Genomic DNA, 23,780 nt, shown 5'->3' with positions numbered 1-23,780 from the left:
GTGACCTATTATAGTCAAGAGGGTTTTTACACGTCCGTTTTACCCATCTTGGCACACACTAATTTCCTCCGTTAAGCCTCCTAGACTTGCCCATTTAAGTCAATGGGGACGCAAAAAAAATGTACCGTACACACATACCATCTGTGTGCAGTCCATTTTTAATGTATCTCTTGCTAGAAGATGCTGGAGAAAAAATTGGTCCTCCCATTTTTTATGCGGACGGGATAAACAATGGACGTACAGAAGTAAAAAACGGACACAGAATGCAGACGACTGCAAGATGGACCTTCAAACAGATGAAAAATTGTCTGTTTCTGGATGCAAAATGGACACGTGCATCTGAGTAAGCTCTTAGATATAGACACAGTATATTTTTCCAGTAAACCCCCCTGAAGATATCCTCTTTGGACAAACACTTCCCGTATGATCAATCCGGGTATATTGACGTGAAAGGGCTGTATGAAATTAGAAAAAAAAGATCTGCTTCTCCTCCTCCCCCCCCCCCCCCCACACGAACAGCTCCGCTCTTGTCTTGTGGAGCGGTTTCTGGAAAAAAAAAATTTGCACAAACCTTTTCTAATCTTTATAACCCCTTTAATAGAGGGAGTCCTTTCATCAGCCAGAGCTGAGAACTGCTGAAAAAAACCTTCACACTTCTATGCCGATTCTTTTCAGTGGGTGCCTGTAGTGCATCATGAACCCTGCAGTGAAATAATCTGCTTTCCATGGCTCTGACATCTGATCACTGAGGAGACCATATCCGTGAAAAACCCAAGTGATCAACTCGTCCTCTTAGAAAGGTTTCTGATATTTTTCATTCTTATATATAGGTTCCTGGGTTTGTGCTGAATCTATGAAGCAATTTTCAGAATATTTCTCTTTTTTTTTCATTGAAAAAAAAAGTTTCATTTCATGCAACATTTCTTTTTATTAAGCCGCTGTTCTTTTTTTTTTTATTGCATTTCCAAGGCGATTTCTCTACAATTAACCTCATGCCCACTTCAGTTTTTTCCTTCAGGGTGCTATCCGGTTTTGTCACTGATAGCACCCTGAACCCATTCATTTCAATGGGCCCATGCACACTTCGGTTATTTTGACTGATCCGTTGTTCCGTTCCGTCAAACGTAGAGCATGTCCTACTTTGGTCAGTGATTCCGTGACTGTGGGGCCTATAGAAGTCAATAGATCTGTCAAAAAAACGGAAGGCACACGGATGGCTTCCGTGTGCCGTCCTTTTTTGACTGATTCGTTGCCCAAGCAATGGCAGGGCGTGCCAAAGTTCACAGACTGGGACATAGGACAAGTTCAAATAAATTCAATACCTTCCGTTTTCTTAACGGAAATACAGAAGCGAAACGGAAGCACAACGTCCGTTTAAAACGGAAACACGGAACGGACACGGAGTACACACGGAAACCACACGGATACCATAATGGACACACGGATCCGTGAGAAACGGCCGTGAAACGGTGATGGAAGTGTGCATGAGGCTTAACAGTGACATTTTGGAATGTGAATTAGATTAGTGAATCCCAAACATATTTAATAGCAAATCTTATTGGTAATCGTATATGGACCGGAGACTTTGTTGTCACACCCACACTTGGAGGTGCCTATCTGCAAAAGGCGGAACATCATTGATATAACTGACTGTGTATATACTGTATCTTTAGTAAATGGTTTTGTTAATCTGAACGTTGGGTCCTAATGTCAGTATTATGGTCACTATGGTGACGTTAAAATTGTCTCTATAGTGATGATAGACTCCAGGATCCATTATCCTTTTGTAACAGAAAATGATCTATATAGCGGGTTTCATTAGGTTATAGTATATTGAGTCAACTTCAAACCACATCATGCCTCGGATCATCCTACCTTTGCGGTTCTTCTGCCCTGCTTCCTCTGGATCATATTCTCATCTCCTGCTTGCAGTTGGGTCACAATGCACCCCATCCTCTTTATCAATTTATATTCTCTCTACTAGATATAACTAAATCTAGCAGAAGTAGTCTTTCTACCCATAAATGGTGGTAATTTCATGTTGGTCCTTAGTTTGACAGGACAGCAGAACATGTAAGATTTGTGCCTCTCAGGACCCCATCACTACTAAGCTGACCCATCTGAAGACAACACTGTTTCAGGGTTCTTGCTTCTCATCAGGGTACTGTTTGGCTGAGTGAAATGCCTTGGAGGCAGCTCAGGGGTTACTGGCTCTTATTGAAGAGACCCAGTGAGTGTCCCCCCTGAGCAGCATCTAAAGTATCTTATTTAGCCAACCAGTACCCTGATGAGAGGCAAGAACCCTGAAACATTGCTGTCTACAGATAAGTCTCTCCTCCTCCTCATGAGTCTGGTTTGGCTGATATAATCTATTTGCATATTTTTCTTTTCCCCATGGAGCATTGCCTTCGAATAAGTCTCCATACCTGTACTGAGGTGACCGTGATGCTGCACCTTCATAAAATTACCAGTTCCTATTTACCTCTTAGGGCTCATTCACACGAGCGTGATTCTCGTCCGTGTGCTGTGTGTTGAAACAACGCACGGCACACGGCCCCATTGGTTTCAATACACCATTCACACATGGGTGAGTTGTCACTCAGCGAGTGTCCGTTGCGTGAAACTCGCTGCATGTCCTATATTTCTGCATTTTCACACCGCCCATTGAAGTTAATGGGTGCGTGAAAACCACGTACAGTACACAGATGCACATCCGTGTGCTGTCCGTGTTTTACGCATGAATTGCATTGAGGAAAAAAAGTGCGACTGCGTGAAAAACACATGCCACACGCAAAGCACACTGATGTAAAAACGCAACTTCTCTAGCTATACTCTCATTGTGCTTATGTTGATCTTAATATTATTGCACAGTCCTTTTTTTTGGATGTATTGGGCAGCCATGGGTTAGGATCTCTATGCACAAGGTAGATATTTCAGCTTTAGTGTCAGTGGTAATCTTTGTGACTGTTAGTCTTAACACATAGGGAAGTACGGTAACACAATGCCGCATTGTTCCAGCTCAAAGCTTGGAAGAGTTGTATCATTGTGACTGCTCGGAGACATGTCCACGTGCAGGCAGCTGAGTGTCACGTTGTGCTTCTCTTGGATGCAATGAGTTGTTGAGGCCTGGAGCGGCTGTGACACATCCCTGCACATCAGACCGTTCCTGTCTGACAGCGCTGTATCCGTGTACTAGCCTTGAGCTTTATGCTGTAGTTGTCGTTCCTGGAGTTTTCACTGCATAGAAGCATTACAATAAATGAACCTACGCTTTCTGTGCATTGTTTCATTCTTGGAATATAGCACAACCATTCTTAAAGGGGCTGTCTAGATCAATGTAAAATGCTCTATAAGGGCATGATGATGTATTGGAGGGAGTTCCCATCAAATGCTACATTCTGTAGGACCACCAACATCCATTGAAAGGAATTGCTGCCCACTCATTTCAGTGGGAGTTGAGCCATTTTTTCTGTTGCATTGCACGTCCCATGGCGGGGGTCCCTACTGCTAAATCCAGGGTCCAGCAATCTGAGAAGACGTTTAAAACCGTGAAAATCTTTAAGGTGTACATGGAGTAATTTTGTGAGCCATACATACAAATTACACATGTGTATATATATATTTTTATTATGATCTGTCTATGCAGTATAGCTGCCTTGTTGTTCCGGACTCTAGGAAAGCTGGGTGACAATATGTTGTGGCCTGCGGGTGTTGTTATTGCCTGAATAGTTTTTATGTGGACTGCTCTTTGCACTTTACAAGCTGGGTGACCATCTCTGCGGGAGCTGTTTGGCGGCCATATTTGTTATCACCCAGCTTTCTCACTGAGTGACTAAGAACCAGGAGGCTCGAAATGCGTGATCAGAATGTGGATTTTATACTTTACGTGCAGTACGGATTTTATATTAAAGTGCTGCATCGTTCCATGTTCTCTCTCCTTTCGCCTTGCAAGGGATCCGTGCTCGCGGACTATTCGGACACGGATTACTTGAGCGTCGTGGAAGCCAACAAAATGCAATGACCAAAACGTTTTTCTATATAAACAAAAAAATATCGGCATAGCTTTTTTTTAAACCAGTAAACAGACGAGGACGACTGCGTTACATATATGCTGGAGATGTTTTTATTTTTAGGGAACACTGTTCAGGTTGGCCATAAATGATGCGGTTCTGGCAGAAATTGAGACTTTCTAAGTAATAGTAATGCTTTAGGGGTTGTCTAGTTCAGTCATCCCATTGTAGAATTCCCTATGGTGCAGTTAAAAGCAGTTTGATACCCGCAATACTTCATAACCATTAACAGCCAATCTGCTGGAGGTGGAACTCTATTTGAATACCGCGCCGACATGAATCGCAGCCGCAACATGTAAACCCGTTTTAGAAGGTATGGGGAAGTCCTCTGATTGTAAGCGAAGAAGACACGTCATGTCCATATAAATCCATGAACGGTCTGTATGCGGCTTCTATTCAATACAGAAAAAAATCAGCATTGATGGTTGGGTTTGACTGCTGACAGTAGATGAGCGGATCATTGTCCGGGGAACTGGCAAACAAAAATGGGTTGCCCAAAACCGATATAAATAACATAAATCACAAATAATAGAGGATAAATATGAAATCTATACATATATATATATATATACACACTCAAATCAAGCCATTGATAACCTGAAGCCCCCCTGATCTAGTCCATGATGTGGTAGTAACATTGCAGTTATTTTGTCTGCAGTAATATAGTGACTCTACAGAAGCTATGCACCATTGGAGGCTATGGCCCTTTAATGTGTCAATGACGAGCCAAGGGACTGACTGCACGCTGTATTTTGCATACTACATTTTAGGCAGGTGCCTCCCCACCCCCTTCTCGGAGTGCAGCTTTCACTAGGAGATGCAGGTCTCAGCTGGTGGCAGTGCGACAGCCAGCAGGAAAGCATAGCAGGGTAGGGCTGGAGAACAGGAAGAGCCGGCGGAGCACACGGCAGTCACACGCTCACATGGAGACACTATGGTGGGGATACACACCTTTCTCAATAGCTGTCAATGCAGCTGTTATTTCCTATGGCTCCTGCTGCGCCGACAGTCTACACGGTATGGTGTATTCCTGACCTTTATTCCCGTCTGACCTAACCGTCCTGGATCACTCCTTTTTGTTTCCATACCTCCTGTCATTACTAATCCCTTCTCGTGATCCCCTGACTATCCTAATCCGCCCTCCCCGTCTCTTTATTCCCTCTCCCCTCACATCTTTGTAGTTTTCTCTCTGCAACTCTCAAAACTTTTTCCCCGTTCTAAAATCTGGTCATAGACGTAACAATATATCGGCTGGATTATCAGCGTCATTACGTCCACTTTGTTTGTCTTAATCCCATTATTCTTGTTGTCTGACTCCCATTACATTCACCCCCCATCCTCTCCATATCCATCTGTGTTGTCCTCCTTTTTAGTCTTTTTTTTTTTTGGTATTTGTATACTTCTGTGTATTATTGACCTATATTTCCAGGACCAGATTATAGCAAAAGCGACATTTACTGTGTATTTGGAGGCTGCTCAGATGGAGTTTACCATTAGAATAAAACTAAAGCAACTGATGGACATGCTCCTTTTTGGAGACGACTCTTATTGGAAAAAACAAACAAACTGTGCACCCCACCCTCCGACCTCCTGCTGGTCTCTCCATAGTAAACCGTTCTCATCATTATCATTACCCTGCTCATTCGCTCTCTGTTATCAGCGTGGTGCCATCTAATGATGAAGGGTTTGACTTGAGAACCAGTTGCCCTTTAATAAGCCTCATTGTGACTTCAGGGGCAGATTATACGTTTGTGATGATGAGATCGCAGACAAGTCGCACCATTCGTAACTGCTGGAAATGCTGCAAGATTCTTGTGAAAATGAGCAAAGTACAACTTGTAGAGAGTGCAGCTGGAGGGAGATATGGGATTTTATAAAATCCTGTTCATGCTTTGTGGGGTGAAGTAGGCGTGGGTTTTCGGACGTACATAAAGTATGCCCTTTCCACTGCAGATATTTTGCAGGTTTTACCTGTTTTACTTGTATGGGGACATCAACATCTGAACCTGCAATGCAGATATCGTGTAGATTTCTGGTGGAGGTTTTTCTCCAGCATGGCAACATACGGCTGAATCGTTTTTTCATATGTAAAAAGTGCAAGATATACATGGCGATTATAATGGTGATGTTATCCAGCTTTCCTGGACTCCTGACTCTCTCCATATGGCAGATTTGCCATTCAGGATTCTTAGGCCCTGTTCACACTGAGTTTTTTTTTACATGTTTTTTGCTGCAAAAAACGGCCGAAATTGCCTCCCATTCAAAGGGAGGTGGAGGCGTTTTTTGCCCAATAGCAGAAAAAAACGCTTGCAGGGAAAAAGCGACATGCCCTATCTTGAGGCGTTTTCCGCCTCAAAATCCCCTTTAAAATCAATGGGAGACGGAAAAAACACTTAGAACGGCCGACGCGTTTTTGACGCGTTCTTGACACGTTTTATGTCAAACGCTTGCGTTTTTTCCCTTTGCCTGTTGAAGAAATGGGTAAAAAACCATGTCAAAAAACGCCTGTGGTGCAAAACCACTTAAAAAAAAAAACCGGAGCTGATTTTTCCAGGCAGAATTTTCTGCCTGCAAAAAACTCTGTGAACATAGCCTTAGAAAGTTGTGTGTTGGATCTGTAATGGCAGCCGTATTTGTTATTTTTTTAATATAACTAAGAAATTGATTAATATAATTTTTAAATTGGCACAAGTTGGCTAGATAAGCTATTAAGTTCTGATCTGTGAGACCTCTGCGGAGGTACCAGCAGTCTGAGTGCAACCTCCCCGCTCGGCCGAGTTGTTGTTATCATCAAAGTATTTTCTTAAGATATAATTTTTAGTGTTGGCTTTACTTAGACCTTACACCAGTTGTATAGAAATAACACACCTTTGGCGTTGTACTATTTGTCTAAACTCCGTAAAGAGCTGGCCGAATACTGTAAGGAAAAGCAAACGAACACAGAGCTGCACACTTTATGGATTATAGTGTAGAATAAATAGCCCAAAGGGGGGGGGGGGAGGGTGACTGTTTTGTACCAGTCAGTAAATAAGGAGCTATTAAAAGGGAAGGTGACAGATTAGTCTAGTTCTGTCCTCAGTGTTTTTCACTGCGTTTTGTGTGTTCATTCCTGCAGTGTGTTATGTAAGTGACGGGGCGGGCACAAGTGACTCATACAGGTGTCGCCAAACACAAACGCGTCCAATATAATCATTGCTTCCAAGTCCTTTCATATTATTTTACTAACTTTTTAGAATATTGCATTCAATGGACATGGATACAGATTACAGGCAGTATAGCATAAAGTAGCAGAGGTGTAACTTCAAGCTCCCTGCCCCAATGCTAAATCTGTAACCGGGCCCCCACCTCCCATGGGCCATTTATAACTGGTGTCTTCTAATGTGGCAGGGGGACTTTTAGGCGCCCCCTCAGGCACTAGGTCCCAGCTGAGACTCTTACCTCTGCACCCGCTACAGCTGTGCCCCTGTGAAGTAACCTTCCAGATGTCATGGCGGCTCATATATCAATAGTGTAGTTTTGATGACAACCGTTTCTGTTGCACGGCAGCCAACAATGGCGGCTAGGCTTTTAATAACTTGAAGCTGTCAGTATATGGTCCAGTTCTTTACCCGTGCACACTTTCTATGCCACATTTTCTGATGCAGTTGCCCAAGAGCCCCCAAGCCCGTGGTGATTTTGAGTAGATATAATGCACAAATAGCAATTCCTGATTATAATGTTATCAGAAACAATCGAAAAATATTTCCAGGCTGCCAAGGGAACATCTTATCTCCTGCAGATTCCCTGACAGTCTCTTTTGCGTCATTTTGGGGAATGATAAATAGAATAGTAAAATTGAGAACTATTTTAAAATGATGGTAAACGTGTACTAGTATAATTTCCGCAAATAATCGCTGTGAACACCCGCACGAGAGACTCAATAGATGAGTTCTGGTCACCAAACTGTGTCTATGGGTGTATATTTATATACTGCATGTGTGTGTGTATACACGTGTGTGTGTGTGTGTGTGTGTGTGTGTGTGTGTGTGTGTGTACGTACGTGTGTGTCTGTGTGTGTGTGTGTGTATATATACATATACGTACATGTGTGTATATACGTACATGTGTGTACGTGTGTGTGTGTGTATATACGTGTGTGTGTGTGTGTACACACACGCGTGTGTGTGTGTGTACACGTGTGTGTGTGTGTATATACGTGTGTGTGTGTACACGTGTGTGTGTGTGTACACACACGCGTGTGTGTGTGTGTGTGTGTGTGTGTGTGTGTGTGTGTGTGTGTGTGTATATACATACGTACGTATGCGTGTGTGTGTGTATATACGTATGTGTGTTTGTGTACGTACGTGCGCGCGTATATCAGTGTGTGTGTGTATATAATATATATTATATATATATATATATTCCATTTTACCGTCTCCATGGCAATGAGTACTCTGAACCCATCATGTCTATTCTTCCTTTTTTTTCCTCACTCCTCCTATTATAACCATGGCAACCCTATTTATCCCCATGGCAACTGCATCCTCAACTGGTTGAGACTCTGCTGAAAAGATGCTGCCCTCCCTGCCATACTCCCTCTCTGTGGGTGCACATTAGGGCTGCAGAGTGCGGGGGATCTGGTTTATTACCATTGTAGCTTCTGCATATTTATCCCCCCCCCATGACAGAGCATTACACCCTGCGCAGTGATCTCTCCGTGTGCTGTCCTTTACAGCTGGGAGCTTTCAAGTGAAATGTCACATGCCTGTGAAGTTAATATAGCTCCTAGTGACACCCATTTGGGGTCAGGGCACAAAGCCCGCCACCTCACCTAGTGCACGGATTGCTGCTTTTTGCATAAAGGAGGAATGGTGTCACAAACCCAGTGACTTTTAACCCCATCCTGCCTCTCTGAGCAGGATGAGCATGTAAATAGTCTGCAAAGTTATGGGTTAAAGATCCACCACTCAGAACCGCCGTCCGTCACTCAGTCCTGTTATACCTCAGCTGTTCTGCTCTCATCTCATTCTTCTCCCATCATATCACACCATTTGTATAGTTTGTGTGGTTCCTTCCTGTCCTATTCCTGGTGCCGGCTTCCCCCCTTCTCGGGGCTGTCATGGACTGCTCCACCCCCCTTTTGGCTGCTGTCACTGTTGTGTTCAGCTAAGAGGCGGCAGTGCCGCTGATCCACAAGAAGGGGAACATCTGTATACTGGACAGCGGCAGAAATTATCCACGCCGCTCGTTTATCAATCAGCAGCATGTGGTGCCTCCACTGTGCATCCGACCGGACACCCAGGATTTTGCAGCATGGTCTCTGGTAGGATATAAGTTTGCCTAGATGTGATGTACGATGGTCTGCATAAGTGTAGATATGTGTATGTGTGTTCTCTCCAGCGTTACAGCACCTTGTATCTTTACAGCCTCATTCACATGCAGCAGAGCTGACTCAATCATTGACCTCTTTGGGGAAACATTGCAATAACTTTTTTGGTAATGCAGTGGGTTTACCTATGTCAAACCGCAGGTATCATATAGAAATATTTCATGGATCTGTGCCAAATGACAAACTCAGCTCTGCTACATCTGTAAATGCATGCAGGTGTATGTCTGCAGAAGTACGACTTGTGTCAGTTGTCAAACTACTGAACCCAGTGACAGCCCCTCACCAGGATGGATGGACTAGGAAACCAGAGACGGTGCCAAGGGGTATTTATTTTGGCTGAAATGTATCCATATAGATTACTGCAGCCATGAACCATACCGTTATATGGGCAGCGCTGATATTCAGTGAGAAGCGATTGTTGGAGAAACAAAGTGGCAGCAGAGGGCGTGGTAACCCTTTGATTGCCAAAAATATACTTTATCTGACCATACGAAGCGACGTAAGAGCTAAGCGCTATGATTCCTCGCTGAGCTCCGAGCCTATTACTAATGTAGGAGCCTGCAGGGTTTACTAGAAAACACACAAATTAAGCAAAGGAACATTCTTTCTGTCCTTGGAGACCCTTAATGCCTTTTTCCCCTTTGTAAATTGCTAACTCGGATTGTAAATTATTATTTTTTTCTCAGGAAAACACATTTTCACATACAGATCACATTGGTTATCTTGGAACTGTAGCAACTGTACTTTGAACCTCTTTCTATCCATTAATATTTTATTATGTATTTTATTAAATGATGTAGTGCCCTTTAATATGTCGGGGGAGGGTCCTGGATGATTTTCTTTGGGTCAGTATCTACTGATCCCCGAGTCATTCTTAGTAGAAGATATTTTGTACTTGAGCAGAACCAACATGATGTATATGGCGCATCTGAAATTCCAGGAGCAGCGTACAATATGGTGCATCCCATTTGCCTTTGTAACGCCAATCCAGTGTTGCTCTGTTTTGGCATTTGAATCGTTTGCCGACTGATGGCACTCGCCAAGACATCTGCTTCTGTTTTATTTGCTGCCAGCCTTGTTTGGGCTAGAAGAAACAGTTGTCTCTGCCAAACATCCTGTTGTGAGCGGTCGACTGACCGTCACCAAGGGACACACAGCGGCTAAATGGTTAACTCTGCAGTGACATTACAATGTGGTCATATTGCTTGGAAGCCCAGCGCTCGACTCCTTGTGACCTTGGATAAGTGACTTTGTCTTTTCATGTGCTTTAGTCATCACCATTATGTGGTCACCGCCACTGGGCAACCAATGTGCTGGGAAAGGCTGGGTTTAAGATGGACACTAGCAGGATAAAGCTCGGAGTCCTGGGAAATGATACCTGAGACGGCTTTTAATGTTTGAACAGATTAGACTTTGTTCTTGGGTTCAGTTGTAATTGAATAAGTTATCCATTCCTGCTCTGACACCGTCTTGTTAATATGTATTCGGTATTTCAGTATAATAGCGTTGTCACGTAGCGTCAACATGTTTTGCACTGATGCAAATGTAAAGAGATTCCCTATGGATTACCCACCACCACCACCTTTTCGGGGCTCATTTGCCTCAGATTTTGTCTGTCATATACGTGCTGATTTTTTTTGCTGGTGGTTTAGCTGTTTGTTGTTTATAATCATTCAATCTTTGCTGCAACAGAAATTGTCTTCATTCACTTACTTCATGATGAACTTGTTCCCATGCACTTTAGGAAATCTGAACAACCAGAGCTGCAGTGTAAAGCATGGCTGAAGAACAGTTCAGCACCCTGAGACTTTGAGGTGGATTTCAGACTACTAGGCATTGCTGCTATGGTGGAATCACTGATCATATCTGTGGCATAACCTTATAGAGCTAAAAAGAAGTTAAAGGGTTATTCCTATCTCATAAAGTGATGGCATATCGCGAGAATATGCTGTCACTTTCTGATCGGTGGGGGGTCCGACCTCTGGGTCACTTCATTCTCCATATTGATGGGGGTACCATAGGCCGGACCGCACCGATCAGAAAGTAAATGCCATATATTGTGAATTTATAAGAGAAAATCTCCTGTAATGTGAAGTTCTGGTATTCTACTAATGAACTAGGAAGATCAGGATGAACATGATTTCCTGCTGAGATAGGAGACGTGATTATCATAGGTAAGAAGTTCTGTATTCAGAAACCCTGATCTATGAAGACTTCCTGGAATAAATCTAAAATGTAGAACTGAATGAGGAACCGGATTCCGGGCTGATTCCACACAAGGAAGTTCTAGTGGTGTTAACCACCGTGCCACTATTCCTCTGTAACGGGTAACCGTGCCACGTAGTGGCAAGGTTTAATGAGTCATTTTATTCCATTTCATATTCAATATGTTCAGGCGACACAGGCTGCAGCGCTGTCCAGAGAATCTATATATTATCTTCAGAGCCATACCAGCTAAAACTCATAATCCAGTCCCTGGCGCCAACACTGAGACCAGTCTTTCTAAAGAATCGAAATGACCTGCCTCAGGTAAACTAGAGTCTCTAGCTCTACCACTGGCATTGATCCTATGATATTCCCGTCAGGGAATTGATGCAAACCCTAATCGGAACTAAATGAATCGCCCCAACACGGCACAGCTGCAGTTCCCATCACTGTGCCAGTGCTTACAAGCTTCTATTTGATAACAAGGTTGCAGGTGCTGGTCTCGAACGCAGGAGAAAATTAGTCACACGCATCAGTCATTAAATGAACAGGTCCTTTAATATTCGAAGATGCGTTCTAGGCACTACCGGTCTGCAGAGTAAAATATTGTAGTATTCTAAATCAGTCGTCCTATAACGGGAGGATGCCTTAGATGTGTCCTGGTGCCCTGCGCTGTGATGCTTGACTGGCATAAATAAAGTGCCGGTCTTGGTAACACATCCTTCTGCTTTGTGCTCAGCAGTCCATTGAGAAGGTGTTTTTTATGGCTAGCAGCGGGCTATTATTTATTTTCTGTCTTCTGCGGGGGTTGATGTATAGGGTGTATCTGCTGGAACCTTTGGCAATCCGCGCTCTCACGATCCTGCCTCCTCTTCTGAAAATATCGAGGCTATAAATACTTCCCCACCTCCTTGAGTTTCATTGGATGCTTCCAGCTTCTTACGTAGGAAGAGGGTGATGGAAGAGAGATTTCAAGGAGGGTGATTAGGCTTTTCAGATTGGGTTCTCCCAATCTCAGAATTTACCTTCTGCCGCAACCCGCAGGTGGCACTAGATTTTCAATGGTATAAATTTAGAAACCATTTTCTTACTGCCCGCCAACTCTTCTTGGTGAATTCTAGCATATGCTATTTGGGAATTTGCATAGAAAATGTTCCTAAAACTTTTTTTTGTTTTTTTTTCAATTGTGTAGTCCATAAAGACAAATTTGCAAAATCCCATTCTGGTTTTTATATTTGCACATATAAGAGCCAAAGGCCGATCAGAACCAAGAGGGGGGATCAAGTGCTGGGACCCCAAATTTTAGGGTGTTGGTGGAAATCCTGTCTCCAGGCCCATGAGCACCATAATAGGTATAAAAAAATATTCTATAATATTGCTTTAGTTTTCCTTACTTGGTCATGGGCCATGGGTGCTTAATGCCAAAGGAGTGCCAGCAAGCCACTCTGCCTTAGCTGGGCTATTTAGATACAAGGCTAGGGCAACAAACTGAATATTTGCCCCCCCCAAAAGCCTAGCTACGGCAGGTACCTGAGTATTGGTAATGTCTTACTCATTTGCAGTAGGAATGCTCTGCTTGTCATAGTCAATAGGATGTCTACAAGATTGCACAGCAAAGTCTTCAGCCTAACCTGCAATGTTCAGGTCTACCTGGTTGGATAGTAAAATGTGTTATTGACCTGAAGTATGTGGTACAGTACAGCTCAAGAACCACCGATCTATACAACATGTTTCCACAGCTCTACGGACCCTAAAGCTGGCCATACGCTAGAGATTTTGGACGGGCAAAATTTAAAATTTAGAACGTTTTCTGCCGACTGTTCCTTTCCATGATGTGAATGAACGTGACAGACTCCAACTAATAGGCAGGTATCTGGAGAAAAGTTGATCTGCCGTGTTGGATGTTTTCGGTCGTTGTTGGGTGCAGTCCTTAAAGTCGTATATGGCAAACAATAGATCTGTATCCCATCAATAGAAGCCCAGACAAAGACATAGATCAAGGCAGGGACTAATGGGCAATTTTTCGTTTTACCTTTTGGAGTTCACATCTTTTTAGACCAACTGCGAGCAACAAGTCATTCAGAAAACGGATGTCTGAAATTACTAATTTATGGGCAGTTTGAAGGGGTATTTAAAAAATGGATGTATATCCCCTATCCCAGTTCCTCCTTACTACAGCACCGCAGTGAGTCGAACTTTGAATTGAGTGGTGGAAGAGTGTGTGCGGCGCCGTTCCATTTAAAGTCTATGGAACTGACTGAGACCACAAAGTACAGTTCTCCGCTATTTCCGTATGTCCCATAGACATTGGATGGAACGGCAAGGTGCATGCTCGTCTTCCGCTCCATTCAAACTCCTCCTTATTGTGGGGGGTTGCAGTGAGGTGGAACAGGGGCTTGGGACCCCCAATCTAGTGATAGGTGGTGGTCCCAGCAGTGGGGCCTCCAGCATCAGGCGCTTATCACCTAACTCGTGGATAGGTAATAAATGTCCATTCGGAGAAGTTCTAGACCAGTGTTGGAATAATTTGTAGTACTTTTGAGGAGATTTATGATATTGGGGAGTTTCGACTAATGGCTGTGATGGAAATCTTTTTAGAAGACAGTTCCTAGAGGATTTTGTCTAATCCCATGAGGCCAGCAATGCAGTAAATCACGTGCAAATATCATGCAAACTCGCCTTCATATGAACGCTCTTTCCCGATCATTGCCAATTCTCGTTCATCGGCTGACATGCTTGTTTATGCAGCAGTAAATATTATCATAGTCGGTAGCACATCTCTGTGTAAACAGGGAGATGTGCTGCCGACATGATGGAAATGCACGGGACGAAAGATCGTTACATAACCACGCATTTCTCCTTGTGGAAGGAGCAAACGAGCGACGATCAACGAGCTGTCTCTGTTATCAGCGCTCGTTTTCTCGGCCGTGTAATAGAACCCTTATAGCAGCCCAGATAGAGATGTGCTTGAGGTGGTCGGTAATATAATATCTATAGGATAGATTACTTGCTAGATATTGCTTCATGGTATAAGAGATCATTGTATTTTTATCTAGTCCGTGATCTAAGAACTGTTGGAGGGGACCTTATGTTATCTTTTATTTAACCCCACTACCACAGTGTGTGCTCAGTCTTTCACATGTTTCATTGGTACTGGCTAGAAAATGAGATTCCTAGCATACCAGAGATCCTGATACCCGGCTAAGATCCAGATTTCACCCTCTCAGCAGATGGGGTAAGAATTAAATACTGAGCTATTAGTTTAATGTCTTTCTCTTTGGCCTGGGTTCCTGTTGGTGTCCGCACATCTTGTTGCTTGTGAAGTTGTTTTTTTACTCTTCTGTTGAAAAAGTTGTGATAAAACATTGGTCATTTGTTGGATATTCATAATTTCAGATGCCCATAAACGTCTCCATAATTGTGCTATGGTTCAGCTGTGGAAGCCATAAGCTGCGTTTCTGTGGTGAAGATTTAATTGTTTTGGACCAATGGAAATACAGTCGATATAAAAAGTCTACACACCCCTGTTAAAATGCCAGTGTTTGTCATGTTACAAAATCCGTACAGAATCATTTCAGAACATTTTCCACCTTTTATGTTCACACAGAGTTTTTTGCAGCCAGAAAATTCTGCCTGGAAAAATCAGCTCCGGTTTTTTTTTAATTGGTTTTGCACCACCGGCGTTTTTTTGACTCGTTTTTTTGCCGTTTTCTTCAACCGGCAAACGCAAGCGGTCCGTGGCGTTTTTCCCATCTCCCGTGTCGTGTAGCCTGGGACTTTATGTACGGTTATATACAACTGGGGGAGATAAAAAAGCTTAAATTGCTATGAAATTCTTTTCGTTTGTACATTCTATAATATCCAATAGAAGTGTAATGTGATAAGAAATCATATCTTTTACAGTAGTTGTCTGTTAACCTTTGTTTTCCTGCCACTTTGGCATTAAATTATAACTAGAATATTGAGCCGGCGTCATACCATGTGACACTGCGGCGACGTTGTCAGGTAATGGGTGCAGTGCCCGCTGTTATTACTGCCGTACAGGAAACACTTTCATTACAATCACATTCCAAGTGTTGCAATACATAACCCTATAACGTAGGAAATTGTCACCAGCACATTCGTGGAGTAAATGAAGTTGGTGTTTTCCTTTCTGTGGTCAAAACAGCTGTTGCTTTGCGAAAATGATTTCACTACTGAGAAGCAAACACTTCTCACCTTACCCTGTGCCCAACCAGCCCCCGCCCGTCTCACCACCGTGTCCCATGTCATTGAGTTTCATTTACAGTCTGCTCTTTGCTGGTTTTTATTGAGACGTGACTGCTTCCAGTCAGCAGCAAGAGAGTGGTACAGGATAAAACTGCCTGTGCATATATCGGGTCTGGAAGCAAACTTTACACAGCGCAAAATTGGGTGTGATTACGGCTGGATTCACACACAGTTTTTTTTTACGCGGAAAACACGCCAAAAAACGGCCAAAAATGCCTCCCATTGATTTCAATGGGTTTCAATGGGAGGCGGAGGCGTTTTTCCCCGCGAGCAGAAAAATCAACTCGCTGGAAAAAGAAGGGACATGCCCTATCTTCGAGCGTTTACGCCTCTGACCTCCGATTGACATCAATGGGAGGCAGAGAGAGCGTATTTCGAAGGGTTTTATGCCCGCGCCGCTCAATGGCCGCAGGCGAAAAACGCCGCGAAAATCGTCGTGCAGGCAGAGGAAAATCTGCCTCAAAATTCCAAACGGAATTTTGAGGCTGATTTTCCTCCTGCAAAAAACTCAGTGTGAACCCAGCCTACAAGTCCTTTACCAATGTAGGTGTACACTTTATGATGATTGGTAATACATTGGACTTCCATTTAGAAAAAGTGGCCTTGTTACCCAATCCGAGTTTAGCTTCTATTTCTCTAGAGCAGTTTAAGAAATAAAACCTGAGCTCTGATTGGTTGCTATGGTCAACAAGGCGAGTTTTATCGTTGGTTAGAATTAGTAAGGCTTGTGTCTATGGTATGCCCATAGCAACCAATCAGCGCTCCGCTTTCATTTCTTAAACTGCCTTAGAAAAATGAAAGCTGTGCTGTGATTGGTTGCTATGGGCAACTAGCAGTCCAGTTTACAGAAATGAGGCCTACTATTCCCAGTGTATGGCTGCTTTAGTACTGTAGTTGAACATGTCCATGCTCCAAGTTCGTTAGATTAATCTTTTTCCGAAACATAGTTTTTTCAAGGCATTGTGCCATTGAGCTGCACTAATGTGCTAAAGTTGCCCTAAAACATTAATGCCACCCATCCAGTATGTGGGTGCTGGTAGGTCCTTTTGTTTTTTTCATCAAGGATAAAGAAAATTCATGATGAGAGGCGCTAGAGGTGTCCAGCAGCCTCTTATCCCACCTTCCTTTGTAGAATTACCCAAGCTGAACATTAATGTTAATGCAGGTGAGCAGTATTTGACCACCAGGAAGCTAATATTATAGGGGTCTATAGTTACAGTCGTCTGTAGAAGATCAGTCCAGGACTATGAAACTTTAAAGGGGTTGTCCAGGCACAGGGAGATTTTCATACTGATGACCTATCCACCTATTACTTGAATAGGAACAGAGCTGCAGTACTGCAACATGGCCACTATACTGTGAACGGAGCCATCTGCTTCCAGCACGGATATCCGGTGGCCAAGGGCAGCCGGACCAGCTGATCAGTGCGGGTTTTAGGTGTCGGACCTCCTTTGGATAGGTCATCAGTATGAAAATCTGCCCGGTGCCCAGACAACTCCTTTAAGGCCACATGCACACGATGTGTATTATGTTCCCCTGCGGCAAATCTGCAGCGTAATAAAGTACCAGCAGCACAGAGGGTTCAACTGATATTGCGAGAGGCGCTAATCTATCCAGTCAAATGAGGACATGGCATGTGACAGGGGTATCGTCCTAATATTAGGAGAGGAATGGAGACTAAGGATAAGGAGACATACACAAATAATGAAGCCGCAGAGTATTTCAGCAGGAATATGTGCTGATCTTGTGGTAGGCAGGGACCTGTCCAATCACAGGATTCTCTTTGTGAGAATTGCATGTGCCATCACCAATTACATGTTACAACTCAAATGATAATGATCATCTCCAGAAAATATATATATTTTTTAAACCGGTCGATGTTAGAATCCAAATACCAATCTAAATGCATGACACGGGTGATCCTGGCGCAATGGATCCTATCGAGTCTGTAATGGAAGATATTGAAGCCATGCAATTTGTGAGCAGCGCCTGATAGGTGACCCCATGATATCCAGTGGTAGCAAGATGGTGGCCAGGAACCAAAACTAGATCATTGATTTCTAGATACATATTTGTCTTAGGCCTCATGCACACGGCCTTCCCTGTAATCGCGGTCCGCGATTGCGGGCACGGACGACCGCGGGCCGCATTTTCGGCCCGTGCTTTTATACAAAGTATGGGAGCACGGCCCGTAAAATACAATAAGTAGGGCGTGCTCCATAATTCCCGGCACGGTTCTATGGCACGGACACCTATCTGTAGCTATACGGAAAAGTGTCCACGCCCAATAGTGACGAACGGTCCTTAATTGCGGACCGTATTACTGTCCGCAATTATGGAGATTTTTTACGGTCGTGTGCCTGGTGCCTTAGTTGTGGTTCGGGAATGGGCTACGGGGCACTCTGTGTATCCTTACTCGTCTTAGTTGTATGCAGGACGCCTGCTGATTAATAGGCTGCTTGTTATTTAGTGTAATACCTGTAATCTAGTAGTGCGGATTGTACATAGTTGTGAAGATTATCTCCGCTATGCCTGGTATTCATATGATCATGTCAGCGGTGACACAGATGGTATGTGACAGGGAGTAGTACATTGAGGTTACCTCTATCAATACGTGCAGTCCCTCCTGTGTATGCGTTTTACAAGCTACAAGGGAAACAGGTTTGTGCTGTTCTCAATGAGATTAGTGAGGAATGTCACTGATCTGTGATACACAAGAGATAAGGTCCTCCCGTCTGGCTATTGCTTTATTACCGGCAGTGCTATTTGTGTGTCTTATAAGAAATGAGACCATTCTGCCTGGAGTCACATGGGAAGCTCTGCTGGTACGTTATTGAAAACGAAGATCGTAAAGATATTAATTGGTTAGATCATATTTTTGAAGATCTCCTGATCGGTGGCCACCCTTTAGTTATTCTGCTTGGCATCTCTGCCTTTGAACATTAGGTAATCTGCAATTTCTTTAAAGGAGTTAATTTCACATCCGGTATTTTGACCTACGTTGGACGTATATGCCGGAAAAAGCTCCTGATGTATACATTAAACGTTGGCTGTGACTGATGCCTAATAGTGCCTTGTGTCACCCTTTGGCTATAATGGTATCCATTTAATGGATACGTCATGAACTCTTATGATCCTTTTTTAACCCATCCGTCACCCGTAGGCTATAATGGCATCGTTTAACGGATTCGTCATGAAAAGCTATTGAAGAGCACGCAATGCAGCCATGTAACGGATACCTGTCACAGATGCCATACAGTGGCATTCGTCACCCATATTCTACCATGTTAAAAAAAAAAAAATGACCTTTAGCGTATACGGTTTTTACTGGCCTCTGCAGGAAGAAGCGTATTAGCTACCCCATCCTGTTTTTGCAGTAACCAGATGTATACCGTCCAGACGAAGACCATAAGGACATTTTTGGCCTCCATCTGACAATGGAGTCCTATGTAAACGTTTAGCACGCTAAATGTAAACGAAAACATGATGTGAACAGGGCCTTACGCCTCATGCACACTGAGTCCTGTCAGTGATCCGAGGAAAGATAGGACATTACCATTACCATTTTTCACTGACCCAATTCACCCGCTAAAGTGAATGGGTCCGTGAAGACTATCGGGGTGCCACTCGGATGCCGCCAAAAACGTCCCGAGTGGCACAACGGTCGTGTGAAAGACTCTTCCGACAACTCCTGTTTGCGTCCCTTCTCTCTAATAGAATCCGTGCTCCGTTCCCCCACCAATAAGAATACCATGCAAGCGTCCTAGCAGCGGGATTCCCTGTAATCCGTTTATCATCTTTTCTATTTGTAATGGGGGTGGTCTATGAGCTACAATCCCAATGGATTTGATAAAGTGTTACGTCCCCTTTTAATCTCCAATTCTATAAGCTAATGTTGTCCGAGCTGCCATATGAATGAATGTGTCGATAATGTGGATGGAATTTTACTGGAATACCACAATGGAAGCCATTATGGGGCCTGACCTATCAGTACAATCATATTATTTACATGGCACTAGTGACGCTTTTTGCCTCCTTACCTCAGTAATGTCTCATAAATATAGGTTTTGGTCACGAAATAGAGGCGTTATATTTATAGAATATTTTATTAACGTAATGAGCTGAGCTAAATGACAAACTCCACTCTGCTATATCTATTTTTCACGTTTAGATTGCCATAATCTCTATTTACTCTGTGTGTCGTTCATTAAACATTGCAGGAATCTTCTTATGTTTGGTTTATGACCGTAAGATCAAGGTTAGGTAATTGATTCTCTTGCAACAGACTCCAGACACGTTACCTGGAAGTGCCCTGTTGGATTTATGCCGTGTACCTATTGTCAATGATTGAGAAGAATACAGCTAATTTATAGGTGCGAAGGAGAGTGAAGGGTTGTGCTAAGGCGGGGGTAGGAGGAGCGGAGCTAGGTGTTGCCTGCAGCTCCATAGTGATGGGTTTTTGGATTTCCGTCACAAACAGTCTTAATCCCTGCAGAGCATGCTGAGGTTTCTTCATGTCACCCTCTCTCGTACGTGACCGTCCTGCACGGTGAAGTTGATGGATGCAGCTTGACATCCACTTTTCAAGAAGATGAAGAAGAAAAGAGGGGCAAAGCCGCCTCGCCTCCCTGCCCGAGCTGCACTTTACATGTGAGTGCAGAACATGATAGATCTCTTCAGTGATGACAACCTCTGTCATGTGCATTACCTGTGAAGGGCCACATTCCCGGCATGTTTACAGGATATGAGGGACATGTGTAGGTCAGATCCTTTGTGGCGATACCTTTATCTTGTATTGTGAACACCCGCGCTCTTCTTGTTTATCATTGTTTTCACTGTAAATCGAGCATTTAATCTCCTGCCTAGTTATGCGTCGGTCCCGTCTACTGTTATTTACCGGGAAGGTGGGCTCTCGGCTTTGGATGAGAAGTGTCAGTACTCTTACATCTAGGGGTGACTAAGCCGATCTGTCTTTTTGGGATACCTGGGCCATAGGTGGTCTTCCTACTGGAGTGGCTGATTCATGCTTCAGTCATTTGGTAATACTTGTGATATCCTGGGAGAGGCAGAATTATAAATCTGAAGTTTGAGCTTCAGTTAAGAGGATGCAGTTGCGTCCAAGCCATGAAGTTGTGAGTTTAGTTGAAGAACTAAGAACAGCCGGATTGGTGCTATGCCCTAGAATGGCAGACCGGGTGGTGACGATTCACTATATGAACCCAGATGGGGGTTGGTAGATCTTGTGTCGTTGATTTAGTGAGTGATGGTTGTGCCATTGTGGATTATTGAGGTTGTCTCATCTATTTGTGGGTGGCGCGGTGCTGGGGACCTCTGCTGTTATGGTCTTTGGGGCACACGTGGTTGGGATTGGTGTGGATCTTTTGTGATCAGAGGTAAACATAATCTGGTAATAGATACGTTTATAGGTTTGGCAGGAGTCTGCAACAGAGATGCAAAGTTCATCTGATAATCAGAAAGTGTTGTAGTGATATTATGTTATGTCCGTGCACCTTCTGCAACCTCCTCCCTTTTGTACAGTATGTTCTTATGGGTAACTATATATTTATGCAAGTCCTTTATTGCTCAAGTATTTATTTGTGCACCGTTTTGCACTCATTGTGCTGCTTGTTTACTAATACTTCTCCCTTATGCTCCCATCGCTGGCTGACTGTAGTTGCTTCCTCTGACAGCTTGTGCCCTTTTCTGGCTGACTGTATTTCTGCTACTTCTGTTAGTATGCACCATCTCTGGCTGACTGTATACCGTGAGGCGTCTGTCCGTACGTACCCCTTTCTGGCAGACTGTTCCTTGCACACTGTCTGACTATTTCCGCTTCCTCTATCAGCGTCTAACCTTCAAGTATGTACTCACCCTGGCTGACTGTATTCTTGGTTTTTGTGTCAATGTGTACTCTGGTTCACAACATATTGTGCTGTCTGTTGTATGTACCCTTTCTGGCTGACTGTATGTTGTGCCACCTCTAGCGGTTTTATATCTTGTGTTTTACTCCGCATGTACACTCACACACTGACATATTGTGCTTCCTCTTTGTCAGTAGCTACCATCGCAGGCTGACTGTATGGCATGAATTTTTTGGCTTACTATATACTCATATGCTTGTTGTTATCTGTCTTTGATAGTATCCCACCCATCATCCTTAGCTTTATACTCCAATGTGCTATAGTCTACACTACTATAATTTTACTCTGCTTTATCTCACTTTTTGTTTGCCTCATAATTTAATATTTTTAGTTATTTATTTTTTTATTTTTTTTATTGTGCTCACTTCATTTGCACATGGTTATTACCATTGTCTATCTCTTCAGCGTTGAAGGTGCCGACTCACTTGGCAGCGAATCTGGAACAATTGTTGACAGTCCAGGCCAGCAGCCGCCATACCGTGGAGAGGTGAAAAGCGATCACTACGACTTGCCATCACCCACCCGTCACCTGTCTCACCCAGGACTCCAGTGGAGTCAAAGGGCCAGACTACAGCCCGCCAGTGTTGCCTTGCGCAAACAGGAGGAAGAAGAAAATAAAAGATCCAAAGCCTTTTCTGACAGCTATGAATTGTCTACTGACCTCCAGGACAAGAAGGTATCTACTCTGTTAAAGCCTATATCAGTTTCCCTGTCCTTGACTTCCCTTCTGTCTTACATCAAGGCTGAACCCTGGTCTGTGATTTTAGCCTTTTTCTTCCCTGTCCTCCAGAGCAGTGGTTTTCAAACATGTCATAGTAAATAACAGATCATGCCATAGTCCAACCAGGCACATATTACATTTTCATAATCCTATAGCAGGTGACGTCGACTATTAACAAATCTCAAGGACAAGTTTGAAAACTTCTCTCATTACTCAAGTGTGTGCTTCTTTATTGTCCCATATGTTCCTTTAACCTTATGTCTCTTACTATTTACCTCGTGTTGTGTCCTCGGGCCCTCTCTTACACACGCACTCTACCTGTCTCCTGATGTAGGTGGAAATGCTGGAGAGGAAGTATGGGGGCTATTTCCTCAGCCGGCGAGCAGCTCGCACCATCCAGACCGCGTTCAGACAATATCGCATGAATAAGAACTTTGAACGTCTACGCAGCTCTGCTTCTGAGAGCCGCATGTCCCGTCGGATCATCCTATCCAACATGCGCATGCAGTACTCCTTTGAGGAGTATGACAAGACCCACGGTGTCCCATACTTCCAGGGCAAACCTGTGTCATTGGACGAAGGGGTAGCTGCATGTCGTGGGCAGGGGGAGCGAGGTCTTCAGTATGGGGGTTCCTGCAGCGGTATTGACGGTGATTCTATCAACACCTCGGGGGAGTTTTCCAATGAGATCACAGAGCTGGAGGATTCCTTCTCCAAACAGGTGAGGAGCTATAAGGGTGAGTGTTATTCCCAGGAACAGGAGAGACCAGTCAGTGAAGTAAGAACAAAGAGGACATCCTAGCCTTGTATCTCCCAATCAAGTTGGTTTTGTAATGTTGTATTATGGAGCCATATGTATATATATATATATATATTCCTATTGTGTTCTCTCTCCTAGCTGTGTTATAGCGCACTATATAGCTGTATCTGTCTTCCTCCTGCTACACATCTGTGAGTCCCCCTACCCAGCTACCCTTTTTGTGTTAGTGCCCTTGCAAAAATTTCAATATATTGTTGCCTCTATACAGTCCGGGTCTTTCTGGCCAGTATACAAAGAGCTTATATATATTTTTGTTATAATTGGGTCATGTAGGCTACAAACTCATAGTGCCCTAAGTTCCGCATTGTCTTTACTTCCTAAAGTATCGTATTTTCTGCCATGGAGCAGAGTGTATTGGCATTATCATCTGGCCAGTTGGCATAGAATCAAGTGACATTTTACATTT

At 43.6% G+C, this 23,780-nt stretch overlaps 1 protein-coding gene across 10 annotated transcripts in view; it reads left to right on the top strand.

The window, feature by feature from the left end:
- IQSEC2 (IQ motif and Sec7 domain ArfGEF 2) overlaps positions 1–23,780 on the top strand; it is a 216,165-nt gene that overhangs the window by 165,975 nt on the left and 26,410 nt on the right. For 9 of the 10 annotated variants that reach the window (XM_075835305.1, XM_075835304.1, XM_075835306.1 and 6 more), the window contains 2 exons: positions 22,239–22,509; positions 22,889–23,275. In XM_075835305.1, coding sequence (XP_075691420.1) covers positions 22,239–22,509; positions 22,889–23,275 — 658 coding nt within the window. Of the gene's footprint in view, positions 1–9,068; positions 9,373–22,238; positions 22,510–22,888; positions 23,276–23,780 lie in introns of those variants that run through there. The other variant, XM_075835303.1, reaches the window with a different exon arrangement.

This window comes from Rhinoderma darwinii, chromosome 8, assembly GCF_050947455.1.
Source record: "Rhinoderma darwinii isolate aRhiDar2 chromosome 8, aRhiDar2.hap1, whole genome shotgun sequence".
NCBI classification, from domain to species: domain Eukaryota; kingdom Metazoa; phylum Chordata; class Amphibia; order Anura; family Rhinodermatidae; genus Rhinoderma; species Rhinoderma darwinii.
The sequence above is the reverse complement of the archived record's forward strand: the minus strand, read 5'-3'. Positions and strand labels throughout refer to the sequence as shown.